The sequence below is a fragment of the Rhopilema esculentum genome, chromosome 12 (genome assembly GCF_057945365.1).
Source record: "Rhopilema esculentum isolate cy_ngs chromosome 12, ASM5794536v1, whole genome shotgun sequence".
Taxonomy (NCBI): domain Eukaryota; kingdom Metazoa; phylum Cnidaria; class Scyphozoa; order Rhizostomeae; family Rhizostomatidae; genus Rhopilema; species Rhopilema esculentum.
Genome location: NC_142826.1, coordinates 5087338 through 5114939, shown reverse-complemented (window position 1 = coordinate 5114939; position 27602 = coordinate 5087338). Strand labels below are relative to the sequence as shown.

General features: G+C 35.3%; 3 protein-coding genes and 1 long non-coding RNA gene across 5 annotated transcripts; 2 read left to right on the top strand and 2 right to left on the bottom strand.

Annotated features, from left to right (window-relative positions):
* Nucleotides 1-298: 298 nt before the first annotated feature.
* LOC135681713 (uncharacterized) lies at nt 299-4000 on the top strand. 2 transcript variants are annotated; one of them, XR_010515633.2, is made up of 3 exons: nt 299-621; nt 3064-3300; nt 3641-4000. It is a non-coding gene; the product is annotated as an uncharacterized LOC135681713 (long non-coding RNA). The 2 variants fall into 2 exon arrangements; XR_016144455.1 differs by lacking the exon at nt 299-621 and adding an exon at nt 1468-2104.
* A 14-nt stretch (nt 4001-4014) lies between these two features.
* LOC135681710 (uncharacterized) lies at nt 4015-11448 on the bottom strand. The gene is made up of 8 exons (XM_065196300.2): nt 10955-11448; nt 10243-10386; nt 9731-9802; nt 9134-9251; nt 8023-8257; nt 6607-6741; nt 5303-5518; nt 4015-4689 (listed from the first exon to the last, which is right to left on the bottom strand). Exons 1-8 carry the CDS (start codon nt 11337-11339, stop codon nt 4468-4470), a joined length of 1527 nt encoding a protein of 508 aa, XP_065052372.1. The 5' UTR covers nt 11340-11448; the 3' UTR covers nt 4015-4467.
* A 2832-nt stretch (nt 11449-14280) lies between these two features.
* Nucleotides 14281-19787, top strand: LOC135681132 (uncharacterized). Its single transcript, XM_065195438.2, has 5 exons — nt 14281-14462; nt 16296-16482; nt 16922-17258; nt 18338-18400; nt 19226-19787. The coding sequence occupies exons 1-5, from the start codon at nt 14299-14301 to the stop codon at nt 19573-19575; spliced, it is 1101 nt and encodes a 366-aa protein (XP_065051510.2). The 5' UTR covers nt 14281-14298; the 3' UTR covers nt 19576-19787.
* Nucleotides 19184-27133, bottom strand: LOC135681133 (uncharacterized). The gene is made up of 3 exons (XM_065195440.2): nt 26169-27133; nt 22149-22311; nt 19184-21281 (listed from the first exon to the last, which is right to left on the bottom strand). The coding sequence occupies exon 3, from the start codon at nt 21254-21256 to the stop codon at nt 20156-20158; it is 1101 nt and encodes a 366-aa protein (XP_065051512.2). The 5' UTR covers nt 21257-21281; nt 22149-22311; nt 26169-27133; the 3' UTR covers nt 19184-20155.
* Nucleotides 27134-27602: the final 469 nt, after the last annotated feature.

Genomic DNA, 27602 nt, shown 5'->3' with positions numbered 1-27602 from the left:
GGGAAACGCGGCTGGGGGCACAGGCCCCCCTGTTTGGAAAAAATATGAAAAGTGCCCTTCTTTGGAAAAAAATATTGCGTGTACTATTTTCAAAGCCAGATATTTTTCCTTTAGACGCCAAGTAAAAGAACTTAAATCAAGGCGTTGCTCCAGTGATTCTCAATTTCTAACAACATTTATTGCGAAGGAGACTGTCTCTTTGGCGAGAAAAATTTCCTCAGTGTGTTGCCAGTTGTTTCTCAGCTGGTTTGACACCGTATTCTCTCTAATGAACGCCGGGGTAACTCATTTTATTTTTTTGTCTCAGAAAAGTGGCGCTCATTAGAGAGGGGTGCTCATTGGAGAAGGGCGCTCATTGAAGATAGATAGATATCCACCAATAAAAACTGGGCTTTGGAATTCAAACGATCATTGTTTTTACAAAAATTAATCTTGAATTTGCATCACACTTGTTAAAGCAAAAAAAATGGCAAGATGGTAATTTCTTCCGAGTCGAAAACCTCGTCGATTTGCATAAACACTGGCGTAGCATCTTGAATATCTGAATTTCCAATGCCATTTCTAATGAGCGCTCATTGGAGATTTTTGCTCAAAAAGGAAGCGCTCATTAGAGAGAATACGGTAGGTCGACCAGCGTACTACTACACACTTTATATAATCTCAGAGAATTCAATTGGTCTAAGGATAACAATTTAGCTGTTTATTTTATGTCTTGCTAAATTTTGGAAGAGATAGAGACTGAAAACTCGCTTTGAATTATATAAAGACTAAAATTTACTTTAAAATAGACAGAGCTTAAAAATTCGATAATTCCTATCAATTTTGAACACTATGTTTTTGGTCTAACTTGTAAGTTTTTGTTACTTATATATGAATGATTGCATTAATATGGGATTATTTTTTTGGTGTGTTGTAATTAATTGGAATATTTGACGAATATAATGCACTTGCTACAAGTACGGGGAAGAATGTGTTCCTGCCGCGATCTTCATTTACAATAAAAATCAAAAACAAAAAAAAGTAAATCGAATTTGAAAGAAATCATATTCGTTTATGTATATCTTTCATCAATATTGATGAAAGATAAACATAAACGAAAAATTTCAACGTCCATGAGGAATTATACATTTAAGTATGCCCAAGAGTGCGAGACCCCTAAATGGAGCACATAGCCATTTATGCTGTGTTATTTTTTCTAAATTTCTGAATTACCATAAAAGCTGTCCTATTTCGGCAACAACCAATGTTACAAATAAATATATGTTTGTGCTCATTATATTCCTTTTGGCCCCCCTGCTCAAGCCTGCGTCCGGCAGCCCTGCTTTTGAAATAATTTTCAATGAGCTTCCTTTGTAATAGATAACAAAAATTTAAGGCCTGAGATCTAATTAGATTGAAAATTGCAAAATGCTGCAATCATGTTTTACCCGAAAAAACTGCTAAAGATCCATTAATTTATATCAAGGCAAAAGTCAATGATAAAAGCTTCAACGTAAAATTTCTAAGAAATGTTCCCGCACTTATGATTAAACATAAACTACGATCTGGGCCTTTAAAAAACTAGTTTAGTAAAAACTAGTAAAAATAACTCTTTTTATGAAATTTCCCAAAATCCATTGAATTGAACCTAAATTTCCTTCTCAGCTCACTGGGATGAGACGGATTACAATTTTTAAAAAGATCCTAGCAGTAATAATCTCTCTTTACTTGGACGTTTCTTTCAAAGAACCTAATCCTATTTGTGAAATATAGAATTTTCAAAGACAAGGATTGGTTTATGCTATTTGCTTTACATCTTGTATGGCTGTAAGCAGTCATTTAAAGCTTGGATTCAGCCTTAACTGCGGTGATTTTAAGTTTTCAGATTATTGGTGCAAATGACCTTGGAATAGAATTCTATAGTCTGTTATAGTTTTGTTACAGTTCAGCGAGTAAAAAAAGATAAATGCATAAACGAAATGAAATGCCCGCTCCCTCCAGCTCAAATATACTGGAAATATTGAATAGGCAGGAAAAGAAACCACAACAACTCACTTATAAACAAATAACAGGAAACATACACATCCTTAATCTTTGCATGTATTGGAGGAAATGGAGAATGAAGGTACCACTTACTTCAAATTGCTCGTCTTAAAACTGAGTGACAAAGTAGAAATAAATACAGTAGAATCTGGTTATAATCACACCGAATGTACCTTGAAGACTTGTGACTGTAATCAAAATGTTACTGTAAATGGAGCCCAATTTAATAGTTTTGCATAACTGGTTCGAAATTTTATGTGACTGTATCAAGTAGTTTGAGTTTAAGAGTGACTATAGGCTGAGAGAACTGTATGCATATAATACAAGTTAGATTAATATACAAGATAGATCAGTGTGCATATAAACTCTCATTTATGGCGCTAAGGTAATGTCTTATGTATCTGAGAGGCACTACATAGGTGCAAGAAAATAAGAGAAGACACCAATATTGTAGATTATTTGGGATGGCATGCAATGAAGCTTCAGTTAAAGCACAATTTATACTTTTAGTCTTTCTGTTGGCTTTTAGACAATAAGACATGTTTGGCGTAGGCATTTGCATTTGCCTTTGCTACACGTATTTGCATTTGCTACAAGTAGAAATAAAAGTATCACGATTTGAAAGAGTTAGAAAGAAAATATAAGACATAACTCTACAAACAGAAACTGTAAATCTGTGTTGGCGTGAAACTGCCCAAATAAAATGCGGCCCAGCCCAGCTATAGGTCCACAATTGGGTCTTATCTTAATCTTGCTGTTTATAAATCTATATACGTACATTAAAACAAAAACCCCAACTTTATTCGATTCTTCAACTATTAATGTGATTGCTATTTGGCCAAAAACAAGGCCATTTGCCTCTTTGTTCTCTTGAATGTATCTTTGCTTTTGCAACGAAAAGTCCAACGTCTGATTTAGGTACTTTGTTAATGGCATTGTGATACACGTAATTGATATCAGTTAATTCGAATGTTATTTTGGAGGTTATTGCGTGATTTTCAATCTATAGAAATTGTAAATCGCCTTCCTCTTCAAACACAGTACACTATCACACCGTTATTGTGAGACGAACACGAAAACGAAAAATGAATAAAGAATCTTGGTGCATGGTAGAAGTTAATGAAAAGCAAACAATTGCACATTCTCAGAAGAAGCATTTTCAGGACTCCTCAGAAAGCAATGTCTTTCGAGATGCAGAGCCGTTGCATCACAAAATTCGCTTGGTAAATTTCAATGTAGCTAACAGAATCAAGGAGAAAAGACATTTCAATGAAACATGCAAGTGTTGTTTGTTTAAATTATACTTAGAAGTTGTTGTTATTATTATTGCAAATCGTTCAGTTACTTTCTCTTGGCCACTTGCATGAAAGAATATATCAAATGAGAATTACAATTGTATTACACTGAGTTACGTTATAGGACAACAGATTTGCAAATGTCCTGCTCCTTTTTATTCAAATTTCATGCGCGTGTATATAACATGCACCTGTACAAAATTTCTGTAATTTTATTGGCTTTAGTGATATTCTTTAAAATTATTGTGAAACATTTTTAAAAAACCAATGTTCGTTTTGATATTTTAACTATTCTAGTACCAATATAGCCTTTAATCTTTTAGATGTTTCAGCATGGAAGCCGTAATCTGAGGTGATGTTGAAGAAAAGAGGAACCTTGTCAACTCATCGAACAGCATTCTTTGAAAAAGTAAAAATAAACAGTTTTCATAATCGTCTAGGAATGATGATTTCTAAAACATGTTAGATAATTAAACTAATAAAGTTGCTTTTTTCTTGTTCATTTTGTCACTATTCTGATAACGTCAAAAATAGCAAGGTAATGTCTTTGGTTGGCCTACAATCCCAGGTAAAAGTAACTGAGACATTTCAAAAAAAGCTTATGTTTTCGCTTCTCTTCGGAAAATAGATATTGCATGTTTTCGAATCACAAATAATAGAGCTACTAATCCAACAGTGATCTGAGGAAAGGAGGAGGGAATAAAATTATACAGTTGTAAATAAAAGTAGAAATTGCAAAAGCTGCCTTTGGACACAAAATTTTTTCGGGATCGTAGCTTTAAAATACATCCTTATTGAGCAGTGCCGGACCTACCGCTCAGAATGACCACACTTTATGACTCGTACGCCTGAAATTACAGAGCTACAAAGGTCTGAAACTTTTTTGGCATTCTAACGGTTTTTTCACTTGAGATCGAGTGTCTCTTAGGCCATCGCATATTTGAGGTAACTAAAGACCAATGCATACTCGCTGGCAAGGATTCTTACTACAGCGAGCCTGAAAAAAGAGACAATTACTGGCACAAAAACTTGTTAGAACACAATACAATCCAGATGACAACATAAAATGAGAATCAAAGTATCGAAAATTATACCAAATGAATATCCAGTGCAATTGCCGATGTCCTCTTGCCCAGTAAGAATACAACATTCAAAGTCTGACAAAAAGAGGATTGGTTTTAGAGTAGCTAGATGCAATCGAACATATAGGTATGTGTTTATAATCAGTGTAAGCCAAGAATGATTTCTGAAAACTTTCGCGAAGATCCTGTGATTTGATGTCGTCTGTTCCCAGATCTTGCCAATGTTTATCAGCTGCTTTTAGTTTCTCATCGCGCACTCTCTTGTAAAAGTTTGTGGTGATGCTGCTTACCTAGAGAAACAAGAAAAGTAGAAGCTGAGTTCCCTTAGAAATGGGAGTCCATACCAAATCCAAGAGATACTTAGTGCAGTAAGGCATTCTTGATGGCATAGCTTTTTCTTAATGTTTTTAGCTGCCGGTCAAGCATTTCGTCTATCTTCTAAAATATACTGACTGATTATGGAAATGGTCCATTTTCTTAAGCAATTGAATGATAATTGGGCTAGGGACAAGAGTGCAGTGCTACGAAAAGAACCAGGGGTACTCTCCAAAAAAAATTAAAAAATGGCAAGAAATAGAAATGCTGTGTGGTCCCCATAAGTCCCCCGTCTCTACATTTTAGACTAGAGAGGCAACTGTATGTTTGCATTGAAGGCATTGTCTCAAGGCCTAGAATATTTTGGTCCAGAAGTAAGTTTCTTTATATTCATATTGCAACAAAAATGTTTTTACATTGCAGCAAAAGAAAATCATTTTAAAATGCAACAGCTCTCGTGGCTTTAAAATCTTAATTTTCAATTTTCACAAAGTAGAACAAAATAACATTTCAATGTTGCATTTGGAATTTACTTGAAGACATATATGGCAATATTTTTAGCAGATACTCAGATAATAAGAGACTTGCCTGTTTTCTTATCAGCTTCAAATCATCAAAAGTGAGATCTTGCGCAAGTTTTGCTTTGATTTGTTTGTTCTTGCCATTCCCATTGGATGTCAGTTCTGAAATTGTTGTCAGTTGTGGTAGATTTACACCAGGGCATGTCAACCCCAACGTTCTTATTTCTTTGGACATGGTTCCCCTTCGTATGCACTTTTGTTTACGAATGTGCTTCTGCATTGTCTAAGGAGGAAGACATATAGGTTATTGATATGAAGATTGAACAAATAAGACGAGTAAACCGTGAAATCAGGCCAGCAGTCAGAATATTTTGAGGGGGATTTTAATCTCTTCTACAAGAAGAATCCGCTTGCTTTAACCGATTATGCATCTGTTCAAGTACAGTAAGTGTTCAAGTAAAACCTGCATTTAGGAAACTCACTTTCAATACGACTGCAGGCTGACTAATTCGAAGTTATGTTCCAAAATGTAAAAAAAACTGTAGAGCCTGGATTTGCTCCAGTTTCGTATAAATGTAAGATAAAAAATAACTGTAAGAAGCGGTTTTACAGAATCAAACAGGCATTCTTTTGACTTACTGCATTTGAGACACTGCTCTGTTGCTTTTAGTCAAATTTGTGAAAGGTCATTACTTTCCAAGTTGTTTGTGCTACTTTTGTTCTTGTTATAAAAGCTCATTTTAAAACAAAATCATCAGCCTGATCCGAAAAAGAGTTTCGTTGCAGGTTTTTACTCCAGAAACTACTTGTTACTTTAGGCCCATTTTCCTTCATTAGGCCCACTTGTTACTCAAGTTATTTTTTGTCCAATTCTGTCCAATAAATTTCAATTTTCCATCAATTTTCTCCATATATAGCACTCTCACAACTTTCTTCGAAAAAGTAAGTGGTTGCATCACATTCAGCTTAGTCTGTAGCAGCATTTGTGGAGAGGGGGCAGGCTTATTTAGCTTAAATGTGTTTATCTATGTACAGTTTCCACTTTGGCTGCATCATAGCCTATTCGAAGGGTTATTAGCTGCGAGGCTTGTTTTCAATCAAGGTCCTGTCTAAGATTGGTAAAACATGCTTTTCTAGCGGTGGCATTTGAAATAGATTTTCAGTGAAACGGAAATTTAGTGATCAGCCGGCCAGATTCTTATTACGGGAATGTGCCCCGTGCCCCGTGATCAACATTGCATACAAACTCAATGCTTAAAACAGTTTTAGCTAAAATAACTACTTACTTAAATACCAAGGAAAAAATTTATTGCTAAAAATACTGCTCTTACATTAGAAAAGTACACACTAAATACGTTTAAAGCGACATACCAAAAACTGGAGATAGAGTGAGTCCCTTCGATTTCTGGGTTTTGAAGGCGTTACACATGCCATGAATTTCAATCTTATTCTGCCACGCTCGTTACGATCAAGGTGGTTATCAGCTGGAACAACCTCATCTTTGCCCTGTCAGAGTTTGGTAAGATAAAATCTCTTTGGTTTCTTTCCATATCAAAATGGCTTCTTTAAAGAAGATTTAGCTGTCTTTAAACGATTGAATCGAGTCCTTTATTAGCAATGCTTTTACAGTCAATAAAACATAAAAGCTGCTTTAATGGATTGTAAAGACTGAAATGAAAACGCATTGTTGCAACTATGGATGCAATTGGCTTTAATAGGATCCTCAGGAGAAGCGATCCTAGGCCCCATCCCAGCGGCACCTACAATTGCTTTACACCAGTTTTAACGGTTCCTCCGCATAAAGAAAAACTACTTTTCTCCTTGAAGACTGCAGGTTATCATACTGCAACAAGACCGCTGCATACTTAATTGCTAAAGAATACATCATTTTATTCTATTGCCAAAATTTTGAAATTGTACTCAAGTTTGAGCAAAAGAATAGAACACAATGAGGCTATTGCTATTATTTATCGAAATACATATGCGGGTAACAAGTTTAAAATTTCCCAACATTTTCAATTACATGGCATCTTGAAAGTTTTCCCAGCGTCCTCACCCCTTTAATTTCCATCTTTTGTAACTTTTCACAGTTAATTGGAAACCAAATGAGCTAACCAACCACCAAAGGTTTAATAAAAAATGGATATTGCAAAAAACACATTAGAGATTATGTTAAAGGCATAAGATAGGTGATACAATTACAAGGTGATACAATTACAGAGAAATAGATGAAATTTCTGAAAGGTGTGGATTGATCAACAGCCACCGTAACTCTGATACAATAAAATCCCGCATATGAGAAACTCATTTTTGGATCAAAACGTGCACCTTTTTTAAAATGTATACAATTTGCTAAGAGCCTCACGAGTTTCTTATTTAATGAATTTCTTATCAGACTGGAAAATTGCAGAACCATCATAAAAAGAAATGACAGTTATACATTTTGGCAAAAATTAAATGTTTTTATATAGTGTAGACTTTCATATTCAATAAATTGAAAGCTGCTCTGTTCCTGGATAACTGCTTTTTACGTTCATTATATTTCACACGCCTTAGTTCTGAATAAGCACTTGTAAGAAATTGAAAAAAAGTTCAGGTACAACATTTCTTTTTATCTATGTATATAACTTAAAAACAAGTCTGCCTGCAGCTCCTTATGAGTAAGATTGTTATTGCGGGCTTTTACTGTACACGTTGCTATACAATAAAGCATATTCACGGAAATGCACCTAGAGATTTCCTTCTCAAGAATATAAATTGGCTCAAATATCAAAGAAGAGAACTTACTTTTCTTTGCTTGATCGCTAGTTTCCGTGGCTTAGCCTTTTCTTCGAAGAACGTATCGAGCGACGTCACCAAAGGTTGAGCATAAGGGCTTTTATTGTCAGAAGAGATTTTAGTAAGCTTTTTCATGTCCCTTCTCATCTGACGCTCAGTAAGGCCTATCAAACGAGCTCCCGCCGTATAGTGTCCGATGACATCATGAGGGTTAGAATAACGTTGGGCATTAGTATGGTAGTACCTAAAGAGAAAGAACTAAGATAAACATTGACAAGCTTAAAAGATCCTTAATTTGCTTGGGTTTTCTGTCGCATTGCCTGTTCATTAGTATTAGCTATCGTCTCCATAAAGACATAAAGACAAAAATTTTATAAGGATTTGATCGTGATTGGCGACTAAGGGAGTAAAGTTTAACCCGAAACGATTTTTGCTGTCAAATCCCTTACAAGTCTTCAAACTTAATTTCTCCGTGAAACCTAAAAAACAAGCACGAACAATATGAAAAATTGTATCCGGCCTAGAAATATGGGGAAAAATCAAACCCCCAAAACGAGGCCGTAAGTTGAATTGGTATATTAATTTTTATTCCGACAAAGATTCTGCCATGGGTTGAAAGATGTAAGTGATACATCTGACAAAAGTCTAATTGAATCATAGCATCAAAGAGTTGGGGAAGAAGCAGAGTTAAAACTATAGAAAATAAGGATCATGTGTAAGAACATTGAAAAATTAATAGGCAGTTTTACAAAAAGATTTCCTAGTTTTGTATTACATTGAGAGAATATAGAGAGATTTATGTGAACATGAACAAAACCGGCTGGTTTTGAGATTTTGCAGAAAAATAGATCCAGAGGAGAAAGTATTCATTCTTCTCAATTACCTTGATAGCGAAAATTCACCCATCTTCTAATTGATATAAATCGACTTTATTTTATCATCAATTAATCTGAATCTTTATGATAATAGGAAATGATGGGAAATGTCGTGAAAATGGTCTTGCGTCGTTTCAATACAATTCATCGTTAATAATTTATTATATTGTTAATTTATTATATGAGCTTTCTTAACTCTACAGCCCCTTTCGTTTGACCAACATAACCATTTCGGAGATACCAACCTAACAATTTCGTTGACTGATGCCAAAGCTGATTGCTTCATGAACTGCGCAAGCGCATCGAACAAAATGCCGTGCAATGGCTTTGCGTCTGTTTCAGCCTCATGTTGGCCTCTTGACACTGGAATATATTTCATATATTTCCTATTTTCATTTTCATACATATCTATTTCATATTTCATTTCTAGGGATGCCCTTCAACAAAGTTAATTTACAAGGGGCCCTAATTAAAGTGATTTACAAGGGGAATAACAAGCTAGCGCTAAACTTCAGATTGCTAAGAATGCTACAAGGCCAATCGTGCAGGCGTCTTAACAATATTTCTATCTTTGTTGCATTCAGAAACATTCGTAGCTAGCTTCTTCTATAAATGGTAAAAACACTTGGCATAGGTTGTTTTCTTCCTCTTTCTTTTATACCAAATATGAATATTGCATTTTGTAAAGGCATGACAGGCAAGATCTATTTCCAAGATCACAGAGACTGTTAAGAGCATTAAATACCAACACAAAAGGAAGGAAACATGATGCAGTATAAATAAACAGGTTTCCTAATTGCTCATATTGATAAACATTGAAGAGGATACAAAATGACACTTACTGATGCTTTCAATAAATTTCTCTGTATTTGCAACAAGACGAATGAACTCGTCAAAATCGATTTCTCCATTTCCTGAAATGTAAAATATGCTTATAAATAAAATTATTACATCTTGTTAATGAGAGAATAAGCTAAGCTTTTTTAAAAGAGTTAACGCCTGTATATTTAAGAATGTCATATGAAGAAGTTACTGCTTTTGTGTGGAAAATCAATTTACAAATTTATTAATGAAAAACCTTTTCTAGTTGCGACAACCTGTTAAATATTCAAAGATGCAGCATCATTGCTTCATTCGTTGCTTCCTAGCAATACCTTTTGCTATGGTGTTTGACATGCTCTACATAATTGGGTCGGACGTTTTTGCCACCCTCAAATAGGGACCCGCAAATATGTAGCATTACACCAATTACTACAACCGTGGTGCCCTTTCACGACAGAAACGTAGCTTCCATGTTCATTTTAGGTTATACCAGTTGTGCTCAATCGTATTTATTTCCTTTAAATAGACTTACCGTCTACATCCATGCCATCAAAGAGCTCATTGACTTCCTCTTTTGGCAAACGAATGTTCACAGATCTGAGAGCATGGTCAAGATCTTCTGATCGAATTGTTCCTCCACCATTGCTATCAAACATGTGAAAAATTTCACGAAATGCTGGAACAAAAGAAATTTCAACCACGTTAATCATCTATGAAATAAAATTTGGTATTTTATTATTCTAGCAGTAATTTTATTGAGCTAAAATTTCAGATTTCTTCAATAATTTTTTCAAATGGCGTCTTCTTGAAATGTTGTTAAGATGCAGGCCAGATGAAGAATTATCTGTTTCAAAAGAAATAACAAAAGCTTAAAAGAAAGCCAAACACTCAAAAATATGTAAACATAAATATATATGCACAACAAAACTTTAATAGTATAATGTCAGCCAAAGTCATTTTGAGAACCCAGCAGTTTGCGTTGTTATTTTATATCTTTAAATTCTTTTCCCAAATACTACTACTCGCGTCGAGTTTAAGCAAATATCATACAAGTATCATTAAAGAAACCTTCTAATTAAAGTAAAATTATTATTTTAAAGAACTTTAAAGAAATTTTTCAACCTTCCATGTCATTCTGTCGGAAAACGTAACCACCAAAAGGGATACAAGAGGGTGGCTAAATTTGCCTCTGAAAACTGACGTAAGAGTTCAGAGACTTTTTACAGGGATTGTAGATTGCTCACCAGATACTTGCTCTTCGGTCATTTCAAGAAGGGGGTTTTCCCCATCTCCTTCTTCTACAGACTCTGAAGATACTTCGTCCTCTTTAATTTGGTTCAGATTTGATAATGGCTTTGCAATCGATGGGAACCCACCAGTCTCTGTTGGCATGCCTTTCGGCCCCATTGAGTTCCGCTTCTGTTGCCTTGACAGAGTAGGGTTTTTAGAGGGTCTCTTCTTCAGTGCCTCTGAAGTCTCGACTGCTTCTGTGAAAGTTGGTTTGGCATGCTGACTATGATCAACAGGCTGCGCTCTTCTCCGATTTATCTTGTACTTTATCGTCATTTTCTTTTTTGCTTTGGAGTTTTTATCTCCACTTTTTGGTGGATTCTTGATGCTGCTGTTCATTGTATCTACACCAAAACTTTATCTTGTCATTTTTTATCTTTAGAGAACTATTCTCATGAAGAAATATGAATTATTTGTGAACACGCGTAACCCTCCATGACAGCTTGTTCTTTTTGCATATATCTAGGATTGATTATGACGCAATATAATTGTTTACGTCAAAGTTAGACGAACGGGACATTTTTTTCAAAGGCGATCAAAACACATTGATTCCCTGTGCTCATCAAGATTACCATTGTATATAGCGGTGACAATCCAGGCTTGATGGGCTTTTATTGCTTTCATTTCCAGCTTTCTTCTCAGTTCTTCATTGTATAGCGGAACAAATCTGATGAAACAAAGATACAGAGTATACATTACCTAACTTATGATAAATGAGATATCCACCTTACGAACATTGTATACAACAAAATTTTCAAATAATACCAAATAAACGAGAAGTACGATACAAAAAATGATTTCTTTAGTTATAATTGTCCTCCTTCACATTTGTCCAAACATACCGCGCCAAATTTTTCTAAAATTAAATAGAAATTTAAAGAGTAGGGATGGTCACATTGTATGCTTTACGATGGATGTTGTATAGTCAGCTTTCATAGCCGAAATTCCGGTTTATTCTGACAGTCTATGCAGCAAAGCATTTTGACAAATTCTAACGAGTTCTAATCAAGTGCCGCAAAGGAAGTAGCAAAAGCCCCTAGCAACTTTTTAGCATTGATAAGACAATATAAATAGAATATGAAATCCTGATTAACATACTGGGATATCCTACTTGCTTAGGACTCCTTGTTTTCGTTTATCACATCCAGAAAACCAGCTTCAGATTAAAATAACAAAGATTACATATTTGTAGAGCCATTAAAGGTCAAGGGCTCGTAGTTTTCGAACTTAAGGTAACTAAATTCCGTTATGCACTGTTCTGGCCCTAGCTCAATTCATGAATCCTTGTAAGTATTCGTATATTATGTAGCAAGGGGGCTGGCTGTTAGTGCCAAGGTCCGTAGCCTATAGGTAGGGGTTCTAAAGGGGGTTGAAAACTAATCAGAATGTCAGGGCCTATTTTAAGAAATTTTTAATACTGCACAATTATAACTACATTTTTTATAGGAAATTTTGTTGTTGCAATTTTTGGAAATTTCTAGTCATTTCGTTTTGTTTCTTTTCATAAGAGAGTCTTTCCGATGGTCATACGAGATTTGCATTACATGACCTCTACATCGAACTGACGGGGAAAATTCACATTTTGTGAACAAAGCGAGAATCTGGGATAGCGGCAATTAGACATTTTCACAAATCCCAAAATTCAATACTGCACATTTTCGAAATCAATACTGCACATTTTTAAATTAATACTGAACAAAGTGTGTAATACTGCACACTAAAATAGGCCCTGCAGAATGTTCTAAGTAACGCAGGTACCTTTGGGCACTAGGAATGCTCAAACACTAAAACCTGGGGGATATAAAGTTCTGAGGGGTGAGAAAGTCATTCTGCTAGGTCAAGGGACGAATTCCTGATAGATTTAGAGATTGGGAGACTATTTGTGATTAAGTCTTTTTTCAAACTTTACGAAATATTAAGATTTCTTTCAAAATTATTTTGCTATGAAAGACAAAACGGTGCAAATGCCTACCACTGATGGTTCATTCGCGATTGTCATTGACTCATTGGTACTTTTGTGAATGAAGCACAGAACATGTGAAACAAATCCGCCTGCCATATTTTGGGTTCAGTATCCATTTACTTTTTCCAACCCAAAATCTGCCCTACAAAATATTCGAAATCTGCAAAAAGTTCTAGATCCTCGAATTCATTCCAAATCAAGTCCGTAAACGGCATACAAAAACACTTCAAAAGTACACCTTTAGCTTTGTAGGATACAATTTAAACAACATTAAGTTGTCAAGGACACTGTGAAAAGCGGTTTTCGAGTCCAGACTCCCTTTGAAGCTTGCATATTCCTGTGAAAATAAATCGAACAATATAATGAGTTAACGAATAGGTTTGATATAAAATGTTTATTATAATTCTGAATTTGAAATTACGAAAAGCTATAAACTGTGTGCATATCACACTGCTACTGAATTGGATTCTGAGAATGGATCCTTTAGCTTGATTTCATTGTTAATAGAAAATGTTTAATTTTTGTTGTATTTTATATTATAAGTTATCTAAATAAGTTGTGTTGAAATGTTGTTTCGCTGAGCATTTTCCAAACTTCAAAATTTGTTGTTGATATCTTTTATTATCAATCCATCCTACATATAGTTCTAAGTAATTGAAATACAATTGAATACAAATACAGTGCTAAAACTACATCCAGGATTATAGAATATAGACTAAAACATTAAATGATTGTATATAGGATAGACTAGCTACATATGACGGTTATTTTGTTTGATTAGCGAACAACTGCAACGCAAATAAGCCATATAGCCTTTCCAAACACATTTACGAAATTGGGCATTTTCCCATATTCTTAAGGGTATGGTCAGCAAAAATTTTCTGACCCCCTGGTGTCGGACTCCTATTTCCCTCTCCAATCTTCCAACTGATCAATGACGCCAGACGCCACTGGACTGAATGTATCCTACTTATTGAGAGCTCAAGTTCTCGTTGTGTAGTACACGTTACACTTGTAGGTGTTTGTGAAAGGCCTCAGTGTCGATAATCTGGCTGACAGATGAAAATAGTATTTTCTGTTTTTCCTGCAGCATTTCTGCCCAGCTCACTTTATCCTTGAAATGGTTACAAAGCTGAGGCTACCATTTTTATACCAAAGAAAAACTAGAAGGCCAAGAACACTTCCCTTCCCTGGGGTCTGGGGAACTCCAAATATTACATCAGGCCGTACCAATTTACATTGCATATTGATCAGATCTGGTATCAGATCTTTCTTTGAAAGGTTTCCCGCCAATATTTGGACGCAGACCTCTTATTGCGCGGTTTGTTGTTGTGAATGAAAGTGAAAGAGCTCGCATGTAAAATGGGAGGAAAAGAAAATTGTTTGAAAGATGAGGTAATTTTAAAAGGAAATAGTGATGGATTCCAATGCACTGAACGGTTAACAAAGTGTAAGGACGCAGTTTGCTGTATTCGGGCACTCGATGGTATAAATGTAAGGTAAGTTGATTCAGTATGTAGGGTTCTGGATGAGACGGCCTCTTGAAAACAAATGGCCCTCCTTTGTCCTGCTCACAAACAAGATGTCCTAAATGACTCTCCCTTTTAGGTTTGTAAAAAAGGATTTTATTTATTGTAGGTAAAATCAATGAATAAGTTTTGCTAAAGTAGTGTCGCATTTTAGTTATTATTGAATTAGCTATGTTTTATATTGTAAAATTTTTTTTTATAAATAATATTGTAAATGTCTTCGAAATTTATTACCTTCTCATATGTTGTAGGTTAGAAGCTTTTGTTCAGTATTGTTTTCGAAGTAAAATAACATCACACACAGATCTCTAATTACTGATGCCATCGGATGGCTATGTAAATAAATTCATGCTACATCTCTCTACAGTTTGCTAGCTATCTGCATCAATATGATCAGTATGTTTCTTTTAGGAACTCCCAAGCTGATTGTTTATCTTTCATATATGGTTGTATAAGGTTGATTATGATATTGGTTTTTCAACTTGGATGCAGCATGAACATTGCAAACTTCATTTTTATCAATATAAGGACTTATATAGTCTTACAATTTCTTAACTTTTTGTCACGAGAAAATATCTCCACCGTTATACAAGCCAGATCAAGTTTCCTAATCAATAAATAGATATTATTGTTAAGAAATTAGCGTGTAACTGAATAAACAATAATGGTAATAAAAGAAGTCTTGCTGCTCTCACTATTCAGGTTCATGTGATTAGCTAAAGAGGTCATAGAAATAACTCAGAATGATAAATCTTGCTATGGCTGCCACAAGCCAGTCTGGATTCCTTGGTTTTGGCGCAGGAAGTTGAATTATAGAGTAAATTCTACAGGGTTTGATGCACAGGTCCAGAGAAATACCTGAACAGGAGGGAGAAGATAGGGGCACACCCACAGGAGAATATCATAAGACAACCCTCTTAGATTTGCAAGGAGTGCTTCTTTTTACAGACTATGGATTTTTTACAGACTTTTTACAACATAATTTTGATATTTTATATGCTTTATTCCTTTTTTAAACTATTTAAAGAAAAATGATGGGAATAGTGCAGCTTGTAGCTGATATGGTGGTGCGGGGAAGATCATCCCTGTGCACTACAATGAATGCAGACTGGACCGCACATGCATATAAAAGCAGATGCTTCATATTTATAGATTCAGCCAAAGAAAAATTACATTTTTGTGTAAAAATGTCTAATTGTATTCTGACTGACGACATAAACCACATCAAAATTATTGAAGATTTTTCAATCAGGCCTTTACAAATAAATTTTACATAGCAAGGTCTTTCCACTTTATGTAATTTGAAACTGTACCATGTGAAACATTTTCATATTTCATGATTTCCTTGCATTTACTTTTTGGTCTTCTCAAAATGAGCATGGTGTTTGGTTTGTTCTGTCTGAAAATATACTTAAGATGGATAATAACACTCATGTTATCGGAAAAATGCACAAAATTAGAAATGTTTCTTTTGAACTTTGACAATCATATATCTAGATAGATTTAGAAATTGTGTTCAGACACTGGTAGGCCCTGATCATGCTTCCTCCTTTTCAAATGAAAGCATATCTAAATATACCTTCTTGACCATGCATGTCAACAGAGCTATGCGAGTAAAGAGCACTGTAAACTTAGCCCTTTATGTCTCTTAGAACCCTTAGGACTTTCTTTGTTTTGCTTATATTGTTTAGGAAAATTGCCTTAAAAAACTTACAATACAGGCAGTCTTTTTGCAAAAGGCCTGTATTTAAGCCCTCTCTGTTAGCACCTTTCTGAATATGTCTCTCCATTTTTGATCTTTAGGCATGGTACTGGATTTTTTGCCAAGCTTGACATCAAAGGTGTTGAAATGAAATGCATTGTAACTAACAATCATGTTTTGCCAACAGAAGAGACAGCAAGAAATGGGAATGCAACTTTTTATTATGAAGGATCAGCCACAGGCCTAGATATTAAGCTTGAACCAGACAAATTATTTTATACACATCAGGTATCTTAGCCTTGTTTCTCTCTTTCTTTCTCTTTTTCATTGATGTAATGTTTTTATTACAGTGCTGTTTATAGAAATTGCCCGATAAAGGTTGTCAGGAATTTTTGGCAGAACTAAAGTTAGCCAATGAACCATTTTTTACCCTTGAAATTTAGCCTTTCTTCAAATTTCTATGCAAAAATTTGGAAAGATGCAATAGGGTTTATCTTTCTAAATCTTTTCAGATGAGGTTTTGTCAAGCCCCCAATTTTGTCTGAAATCTCCATACTTTTCAAATCCCCAAATGCCTTTTATTGTAATATTTATTTTTTATTAGCTCATCACAAAATTGCCATTTCCATATTATTATCATTCTCAATCATAGGCACTCAATTGCCAAAACCAATGAAATATTGAATGTGAAAGTCCTGATAAATTTTTTTTTAAATTGTTTTTACAGATTTTGGATTACTCACTCATTGGATGTGATTCAGACACAATTGAAACTTCATTGTGCATAACCCCTTTGGAGTTTGTCAATATACAAGGAAACATAGATGATGAAGTGTTTATATTCCAGCACCCTTACGGAGAGTCAAAGAAAGTATCTTACCAAAAGATTACTGATATACAACCACCATTTGTATTTTACAAAGCAGACACTGATGATGGATCTTCAGGATCACCAGTGTTTAAGAAATTCCAGCTTCTTGCACTTCATTCTAAAGGCTGTCTACAGAAATACAACAAAGGGACACTATTTTCAGAAATTATCAACCACTTGAACTATGGGATATGTAAGTACAATCAACGGTAGAGCAAAAATGTTTAATATGTGCACGCATGCTGACTAGATTCGCCTCCTCGTGAAAGTTGTGTCGTTCTGTCCCGATTCAAATGATATAAAAATGTATGAGAAAACAAACCTTGAATTTTAACCTTCCCTCTACTTCATTTTTATGGAGTCGAAAAGATAAATTATCTACTGAAGATACATTTATATCATTAAATTAATGCTTTAAAAATATTTATTAACCTCTTCGTTGTCTATTCTACATTGTCAAACTAAAGTATCCTATGCCTAGGCCTATTATCAAGCAAGGAGGGAAATATGAACAATTTAAAAATTAAGTTTCAAAGCGTTTTCCAATTTTTTGCCACTGAGTATCCAAAAATCCAGGCATGGTGGAAATTTTTCACGATTGTTAATTTAAATATGGAACAAATCTTTCCACGTTGACCTTGCCGTATGTTGCTTTTGTTCAGTTTCCTACTCTTATACAAAAATGCCAAAGCAATTTCAAAATCGAGGAGAAAACAGCTACTTTCATTCGTGACCAATTTATTTTAATGAAAAACTTTCATGAAAATACCGCATATCGCAAAAAATATGACTGTTTTAACTTATCAGTCAATTGCCCCCAAAATTTGACAATCCTATTGTTAGGTATCTTTGTGGTAAAATTATGAACATGTTCCAATTTTCCGGATATGCCAACCGATTTCATTTTATTTTTTTGGATCATGAAAATGAATCAATAGAAAAATCAGCTATTTAACTATCTTTCCTTAGAACTGACAATTTTTAATCTGAAAATCCCAATTCCATATCTATGGCGATACGAGACAGCTATTTTTTTGGGCTTTGCTATTATAACAGTCTTGTTCTTCTTTGCTGATCAATCATATATTATCAGTTTTAGTATGAACACTCCAAGCATTTTCCACTGCAGTTTCTTGCAAGCTTGTTAATGCATGAGGAAAAGATTGACATTAACATCTGTCATTTATTCAAATCCCTCCTTTTTGAATCATTTTAACATGTTTTTCTCACCATGACACACATTTGTTAACCCAGCCTGAACTTACTTTGCAGACACTGAACCAAGATTGGGGCATTTAGATAGAACATATGAAAGAAAGAGGGAATCAACAAGCAGTAAGTGCTTTTGTACATTACTTAGTTTCTAATGAATTCAGTGTCACTTCAGGCTTAGACATGTAGAATAATCATAGCCTATTTGTTCTTCTATGGTTGCTGCTAAAGACAATTAGAGCACTAACAGCTGACTTACACAACTATGATAGACAATTAAGAAGACATGTCTAGGTCACAGATCAAAAGTTGTCATTTTCAAGGTCATTTGGCTTTGTCAGTTTAAACAAAGTCCCATATTAAGATTCTTCTGTGTATTGCTTTAGCCTAGCAAAAATGGACATGATTAACAATATTCACTTTTCTCAAGCAAATATGTCAAAACTTTGATTATGAAGTTATATGCATTTGGCATACATCATTTTTTTTCTTTTGTTAGCTACTGTGGATCAGACAATTAAGCACGCCATAAATAGAATCTTTCAAGGGGTAAATATTTCCACTTTAATGATGGGACCTGTTAAATCTCCAGTACCACAAAATGATGTATTACACACTTTATTCAAGTTGGCTGGGTGGAAAATTTCCTAATAATTTAAGACAGCATTTAGTAAATATTACACATTGGTTGAACTGGCAAAACGAAAATAACAAAACGTTTAAAACAAATTTGATATGTATAAATCTAAATAAGGCATAGTCCTTCTTTCATAGCCCTTTTAGGTCAACATCAAAGCTGGCAGCAAATTGCCATTTTCCAGTTGAAGAAGGGTTCACCTTATTGTGGATAGCACATCCTTCAATCACGAGCCCTCCCCAAAAGATCTTTTAAAGAGAGGTGATATGTTGAGATTTCTCATTTGTTAATATATTCTTTCGAAATTTCAGTATTGGGTGAACATGATTCAAGAAAGAAATCTAGACGGGAAAACCACAATCCGCAATGCGAAATAAGCGGGGAAAAGAACCTAAGGTTAGAACCCAGTGAAAAGGAGCTACAAAACCTAGCAAAGGACTTGATAAATGACTGGAAAAGTCTTGGGAGAGAGTTAGATGTTCCAAACAAAGATATTTTAAAGATTCATAAAGACAACATTAACTATGACGATATTGTCGAAAAAGCATTTGCTATGCTTCTGAAATGGAAAGAGCTCAAGGGCAATGAGGCAAATTTTGGAATCTTAAAAAGTGCGTTGATAAACATTGGTCTCGTGGCAACTGCTGAGAAACACTGTTGAACTTCTCAGACTAAGACAGGTTTAGTTGCTTGGAAAGTGAATCTCGAAAGTACCGGAGAAGTATTGAAATTTCAGCGTAACAATACGTCTTTCTCATCAGCCTCACTCGAACTAAATGATGTATATATTGTGAAAAGTGACTCTGTCTAAACTGATTATCTATTATAAAAAATTAATGTGATTTTATCCAGGCAATATGACTTTTAAGTTAATTATCTTGAGATTCTTTTCTTGGTGTACACCTGCATAAAATCTGACCCTTAAATACCGGGGGTTTATATCTTAAACCAGTTTATATCTGAAGAATCTTAAGTTTGAATATTCTGCATTATGTAAAACATTTTCGAACTCTGTCGTTTTGGTTTTTCTTATGCTCTGAGGTTGTCCACAAATTTTGTTATGAATTTCGTCATCTTTATGCGATGTTCATTCAAAAAAAAGCAACGAAATTTCAATCAGAATTTACTATTCAACATTTGTGTAATTGTACGGGAAAGTCGTTATTTTATTTGCTAATATAGCATCAGTTCTAACGGGGTACGTACAAGCTGTAAAAGCGTAAAAGGTTTTAAAAACTACGTTAGGGCTCTATAGTTCTATCGTCTGTGGCTTCATGTAAATTGTCGTTCATGTGCACTATATCTCCTAGTTCTTCCTTCAAATGCTCTAAATCTGAGTGAGCTGTAACGAATCTTCGCATTGCGTTATTCAGTTCTCCTAGGCTTCTTGCAGAATCTCGAGCGTCTTCTTTTGTATCATCTTCTTTTTCTTCTTCTGGTAAAAATATTACAGGAATAGCGGGGACAGTATGGTTAGCGAGTCTACTGTTAACAGGTGGAGTGGGTAGCTTAGGGCTTGGGGCCCCAGCATCTTTTGTCAAGTGCCTGAATATCTCTTTATCCCTTGGGTTAACATCAAATCTAAGTTCGTGGTCTTTCTTCTTTTTCTCGAGTATTTCCTTCGTTGTTTTATTATGATCAGCGCTCGGGTGTCGTTGAAACAAGCTTGTCTCATGAACCTTTTTGGTGTTTATGATATTCATTCGTGGCAGTTCGCTGAATTCCGATTCCCAGGTCATAGCTTTGAAACGATTTTTATGCGTAAAAGACACTCTATGTCCAACACTTGGAATGCTCGGAAGGTGATCTGGGTTACGAATAAAGTTATAACTATCAGTAGTATCATAGCTATGCAGGTTGGCTGCAATTTTTGCGATTTGCTTGTCTTTTGTGCTGAAACTACTTACATCAGAAAACCTATGTTGTGTAACTGGCCTGCGTTTTTTACTACCAAAGGCAAGATTTTCTCCTGAGGAATGTTTCTCGTCAACTATTGTGCTCAACGCTTTTGGTGCATCTTTCTGTCCTTTTACTACAGCGATCGGATCTCGTGCCTTTTTGTCTAAACGACTGGCTGCCATTTCAGCCTCAAACTTTCTGTATTCGTTGATACCGTCATTGTCTCCATTATTATACTTGTCTCTGCTTGCTATGAAGCGTCGACCATATTTTTTGTTTTCTATACGAGCTATGGCATTTCTAAGATTGCTTTCCTCAGTCTCAATTAGTGCTTCCTTCATTTGGTGCAGCTTTTTGAAAAAGTCACCGTTCTTTTGCAGCCTTTTCTTGTCGTTTGACAGCCAAGAGGGCCGGCTTGGAGCTGACCAACTCATCTCTGTCATATATTCCCTGCTATCGCAAATCAACCTGTTTGAGAAGATACCGCACAGTCAATTTAATAACGTCAGCTTTATTTTTCATTCAAAATATTAATTCGTTCTCCCTAAAAAAGTGCAACATTTTTATGAAAACATTATCCTTTTGAATGAATGGAAACAATAAGATTTTCTAAGTAATAAAATGCTTTTTGTTTACTGGCGTAGAGAGATGCACAAAGCTCTTGATAATGATTGTTTTCTACGAGTGATATTACCGTACCGTGCTTCTGGGGCGTGAATTTCAGAATTTGAGCACCAATTATTGGTGTGATTCATTATGTTGTGAAATATGAACTTCGTAAGCATAAACTTAGCAACATATTACCATATTGTGTTCGTCTTTTACGTCAAAATACACATGAAAACTGTATGAAGGTTCTAATGTATTTACACTTTCATTCTAAGCCTCATTTAAAAAAAACTTTTTTTAAAGTAGTAAACTGTTGGTAATCAATCATTTGGAATGATGTAAGAAAAAAGACAAATAATAAATTCTTTATGGTGTTCCTGTTTCGTTTTGTTTCACAAAGTAAAAAGAACCGAACTTATATCGATTTTGTTTTGAAGAGCATCTCCTTAAAAATTTCTGTTCAGTAAATTGGTACAAAAAAACAAAATATTTTGCCATGCTAGATTGTGATTGGAGAAATGTTCCAGTGGCCCGAATTTTTATTTCAGACTGCGAAAGCTTTAGAAAATTTTTTGAAAATCTTTTAATAGTGAGTCTGTTATATAGTCTGTCGTAGGAAATTCCCATCTTATATCTAAGCAGAATTATAACACAATTATTTTTGCCTATTTATATTTCAATGTTAAAAAGTGTTGATTAATGTCAGATGATTATGTTTGTTCTTACCTGTGCTTATTTTGAAACTTTGAAATAGTACTGTACTTTTCCTACAACTGCAACAGCTTCCTTGCTCATGTCAAACGATCTAAATCCTGATGCGTCACCACCACCGCCTTTAAAATTAGCTCATTAATAGCAGGTGTATAATTGCATCGTCAATATTGGTTCGCTGCAATTAAAAAGGTGAAATTTTAATGATATAGTTTCATTTGACGAAATCTAATCAACAGGTATCCTGACTGGCGATGATTCTTCTGTCTAATATGGAGTTTACTGCTTTATCACCTGCCAGTTCAATATCAATCAGCTGTTTTGGCTGGTTGAAATTCACGATCATTCACAATCGTATTAAGCCGGTATTCTTTGAGCCTCAATGAACCAACGAGAGCGTTCCTTTCGAAATTATCAGAGGGCTCACGTGATATGAAATCATTTGCAGCTTACTTTGATTAGAAGAGAAGATAAGAGGAGAAAAGGAGAGAAGAGAGGAGTCGAGAACAATATCAGCAGATGATAAAAAAGAGGAGAAGAGAGGAAGACGAGAGAAGTAGAGAGACGAACAGATAGGAAGAGAGAAGTGGAGAGGAGCGGAGAGAATAGAAGATAAAAGATTTTGAGAGACTTATGTGTCTCACTATGGGTGCAAATGAAGGTGTCTAGTTAAAGAGCTTAGACAAGTTATTGAAGGACAAAAATTAATGTTGTTACGAATATTAATACTGAAACTATCAATGTACCTTCCAAACAGTCTCTGAAGAAAAATCAGATATAATTTTCCCAACAGCATAAACTGAAAATTACTCCTGGTACTTTTTGGTCTATTTTTCAATCCTCGCAGGCAGCGTTATATTAAAAGAACCGAGATGGCCGGGAATGCTAAAAGAACCGAGAGGATATATTCCGATTTCATCATTCCAGGTTTGCCCCTCCTCATTCCGGGCAAAATTTGTGTTCGTTGTTATGTCATATCTAAACTAACCTATAGTTAAAAACCTCATTTATTTACTTTCCAAAAAGCAGAAGATACTTTCGATGCACAATTGCGAATAATAGAGAAAGAATTTTTATCGTTAGTAATGGATGGCTTTTTATTTAAGTATAATTTATAATGACAGTAAAAGGCCTACCCGAGAAATCCCACCCAGAACAATCTTAAATTAGCCACTTATATCCCCTGGTAGTGTCCCTACAAGCGTAATCAGGATAGTCAATTGATAATAGAACTTCTCGAACTTTAAAAGAAGAGAACTTTGATTCCAAACCAATTTCATTGCAGAGCAACGAATGCTTTCTAATATTTGGAATTGCCTCTGACTACTTTAAGGAAAAAATCTCAGACGAAAAGATTTCGGATAATAAAATTCAATAAAAATATTTACTGGCATTTTCAGAGATTTCAGAATAAATAAATTTTGGATAAAACTGTACCTTCACTTTTTATCCGCCGTTGGAACAGGAACCTAAATTTTTAGAGATGGTTGCAAGGTATCATTCAAAAAGGTTTAAGAGAGGTTGGAAGATGCCATTCAAAAGTATGGCGAGCAGTTTCTTAGAAGCATTAATATCGATAAGATCAATGAGAAAGAATTAGAAAGTGATGATGGCGTTTTGATAAACAGGAAGAGTGCGACGTTATTTTCTTAAACTAGATTATACTACTTGAAAAATAGATGTTTATATGGTTAACCCGTTACTGATAAAAATATTTTCTGCTGGGAGAGTTGGAATTCAATCTCGAATTACCTGCCTCAGTTGCTGGGTTTTTTGAGGGTGACAATAATTTTCACATGGTGGGGGTGACATAAATTTCAACATGCTGTGGTGACAATAATTCTCACACTTTGGAGCTGACAATAATTTTCACATTTTAGAGCTGACAATAATTTTCACATTTTAGAGCTGACAATAATTTGTACATTTTTTGGGTGACAATAATCATTATATTCTGGGAGTGACAATAATTTTCACATTTTTTGGATGACAATAATTCTTATATTTTGGGGGTGACAATAACTTTCGAATAAATCCAGATCTGGAGAAAATTTATTTTCAAACAACTTTTCACACTGAAATTGGTGGCACTTGATTATGGTAATTCTCTCTTTCCCCAAAGATACTCCAAAGAGATAGCAACGGCAAATTTTGCACCACCACTCAAGGTTAAACCTTTGGTACCAGGACCTCTAAAGATATACAATAGGAAGAGGTGAAGAGCAGCGAGCGCAATTCTTTTTGAATTTTTTGAGGCTCTGGCGCTGATAGTATTAATCTTGAAACATCAATTTTCGAAACGACTGTGCCATGACTGGGTCACACAGACCATTTCTTGCCGATCCTGAATACCTCTTTTTCATACTTCAATATTCCGCCAAAACAAGGATAAAGCCTAGAGATATTTTTTTAAGTTGCATATACCACGAATTACGTAAAAACGCTGACATTCTTGGAATCAAATACCAATTCATTCAACTTCTTAATTCAATTAAAATCAGTTCCTTGGTTTTTCCTTGCTTTTAGTACCAAAATAAAGATTACAGACGTCTTGTGGTCACTATTTGAGAACTCTCTTAATCTTTTAGGCAGAAAGACTCTTTACTTTTAAAAGAGTAAAGAGCTTCAAAGAACAGCTTCAAATAAAGCTGTCGTTATTTAATATTTTGCTCAGTACGCCCACCAGACTGGGTATCATATCCTTTTAGGAATATGCAAGCAACTTGGGAGAAGATTTGCATCATCGATTCATTTAGCAATATTATATTCCTTGTTTTCTCCGAGAAGGGGTTGCATTTGAAATGCCTTAAAATGCCATGGGCTACCAAAAGCTGGATTATTTGACCATTAACTTAGGGTAACGTGGGTGAGATTGGACAGTGAAAATCCATCTTATTACGTTCATTTTGGGTATTTCTCGGCTCTGTACTACAAGAAAGCCTCAATCTCCTATCAGCAATGCTAGTTAAGACAAAGGACATCTATGATAGTGATTACTTAGCAGTTTTCACCATAAGGTTGGAATCTCCACCCTCTTTTCGAAGAGCGGTGAAACTTTATCCCGTGTTCTGGAGTAAATTCAGCCTTATTGTAAAACTCCCTTGTAATCTGTCCATTAAAGCAGGGATGCAGCTCTATGAAAAGAACAAAGGGGAGATCTCGTAATAATTGTTTCAAAGAAACAATAGATTGCATTATCAAGAGCAGCTCAGTCCCTCTAACAGGCCCCGCGCAGCAATCTAAAAGTAGGAGGACTGAAAAGGGCCTGACCGAACATTTTTAGGCCAGGCTCTTTAGAACGCCGGAAAACGCCCCTTCTTTCAACTTATTATTTCCATTAACATTTTACCTATCCACTAACAGTCCGATTCAGAGAAGATTTAAATTATCATGAAAATAGATATAATAAGCTTGAGGATAATTAGACACCAAGCTAATCAAGTTAGAAAATACAACATATAATCAATCAAAATAAAACACCAATAAAATATGCAAAAAGGGTTCTCAGTCAAAAAGAACTGTTTCCACTTGGGATCCGTTAGAGTTTCATCTATGCCTCTGCTTTAAAGTGAAGTGAATAAACCTATAGTAGACTCATTTAGACTCGTCATCAAATTTTGCTTGAAAGCTGATAAGCAGAGTCGACTGTAGAAGACAGAATTAAATTAACTGTCCCTCACTTTTTGAGGAGCCGCCGGTGATTTTTTCGACATGTTTGAAATTTGGCGCCTATCCAGAAAGCGTTCTACCGGGCAACTTTACTAAGCGAACCATCAAGAAACTGTCTTTTTTATATCTGAAAATGTTTGCGTTGCACTTATGTAGCTTGAAAAAGCAAACATTATAAAGCTTCTGCTTCCGCTTAATGAGTAGAATTATCAGTTTTTCCACTTGAAAATTTTAGGCCTATTTGTTTCGGACCCCAGTTATTTGAATGAGTATCACAATCGTGTATTTCAAAGTCCAGCCGATTAATGAATTTTCAAGGCTAACAAGTTACAGCTTAGCATGCGGATCGCTGCGTATTTTACTCACTGTGGTCTTCCAGATACTTTTTCACTTTATTTTCTCGTTCATTGTCGCTGGCCCACTGCTCGCGTGTATTTTCATAACCGATTATGCCATGTTTACACCAACAAAGCTTCCCTAACAACAACCCATTGGTTGCCTTCAACGAGACCGCAATAATTGATGACGTCAATTGTGTATTCTTTTTGGTAATTTATGAAAACTGAAGATAAACAAACTCAAGCTTTTGTTGTTGATTCGGCGTTGGAAAAACCAAGCCTTTAGTGATGCGACTCGCTTTTCCGCTTTCTTGAAACACAGCCTTTATTGCAATCATAAACAGCGGCTAACCTGAGCTTTCAGTTTTTGTTTGGCTTAACATGACAGACAACTGAAGGTGATCTTTTAGGCCGAAAAGGTCAGGCGTGTCAGAAGAACGCTTAGGAAAAGAAGTCTTGTGTATTATTGACAGCGAAACAAGAAAATTTAAGTTGGTATCTCCAGAACCATAGCCAGGAAGTTTTTGAAGGGATGAGACTATTAAGGCTGAATAAAACAGCCAACGTTTGTGGGGGAGAAGGGGTTCGCCATGTAAGGCTTGGGCCGCTATGGAATCACATCTGTTCAGGCCCGGCGGAGAAAGATCCATATCTTATTAAACGAGCGGCTTGAATTTTGTTCGAAAGGAAAGAATCTCAGGGGTTGGGTATTCGGGCCCATCTGGCCAACCGCGGAGGGCCACATCTGGTAAAATCATTTTGCATCTAGTCCAGGACTATCATTCTTGTGTGCAACAAATGAACAAAGCATTCCAGGGGGTAGATGATCCTGCCAACAGGGTAAATATTCTAGACTGGTAAAGGACTATATTTTTGTCTCTTTTTCCGGGGCAGTTATGCCCATTGAAGTTACCTTCTACATGACAGTCAGATTTGCATGAAATGTTGAGTAATTCAAAGGGATTTTCGTCGTGCAGCATTGTTCAAGAAAAGATAAACTTTCCTTATCAATTAGCAAAATATATTCTCAGAAAATATGACTCGAATTAGACCATATGGACGTCGGTGCATAATATTTTGGAGCCAATACAGGCACCGCGGAGCAGGGGGGGCTGGGGGGGGGCTTTAGCCCTTCTACTTTTGGCAAAAAATGCCAAATAGTAAGTATCAAACTACCAGAAAAGCCTCTTTTTATACGGTTTTAGCCCCCCCTTTTTTAGACCCCCCACTTTTCTCAACGCTCCGCGGTGCCTGCAATAGACGTTTTTGAGTTGTGGCATATTCAAAGGAGGACTTGAATGAGGATGGGGGCTGGAAAAAGATAGCTGAAAGTCGCTACTTCATTAGAAACAAGTTCACTTCAATCATCAACAAAGCATTTTGCAAGTCAGTATCGACATAAAAAAATTTCGAAAATGCTTAATCTTTTCTAGTTTCTCTGAAATCATTTATTGTAAAAATT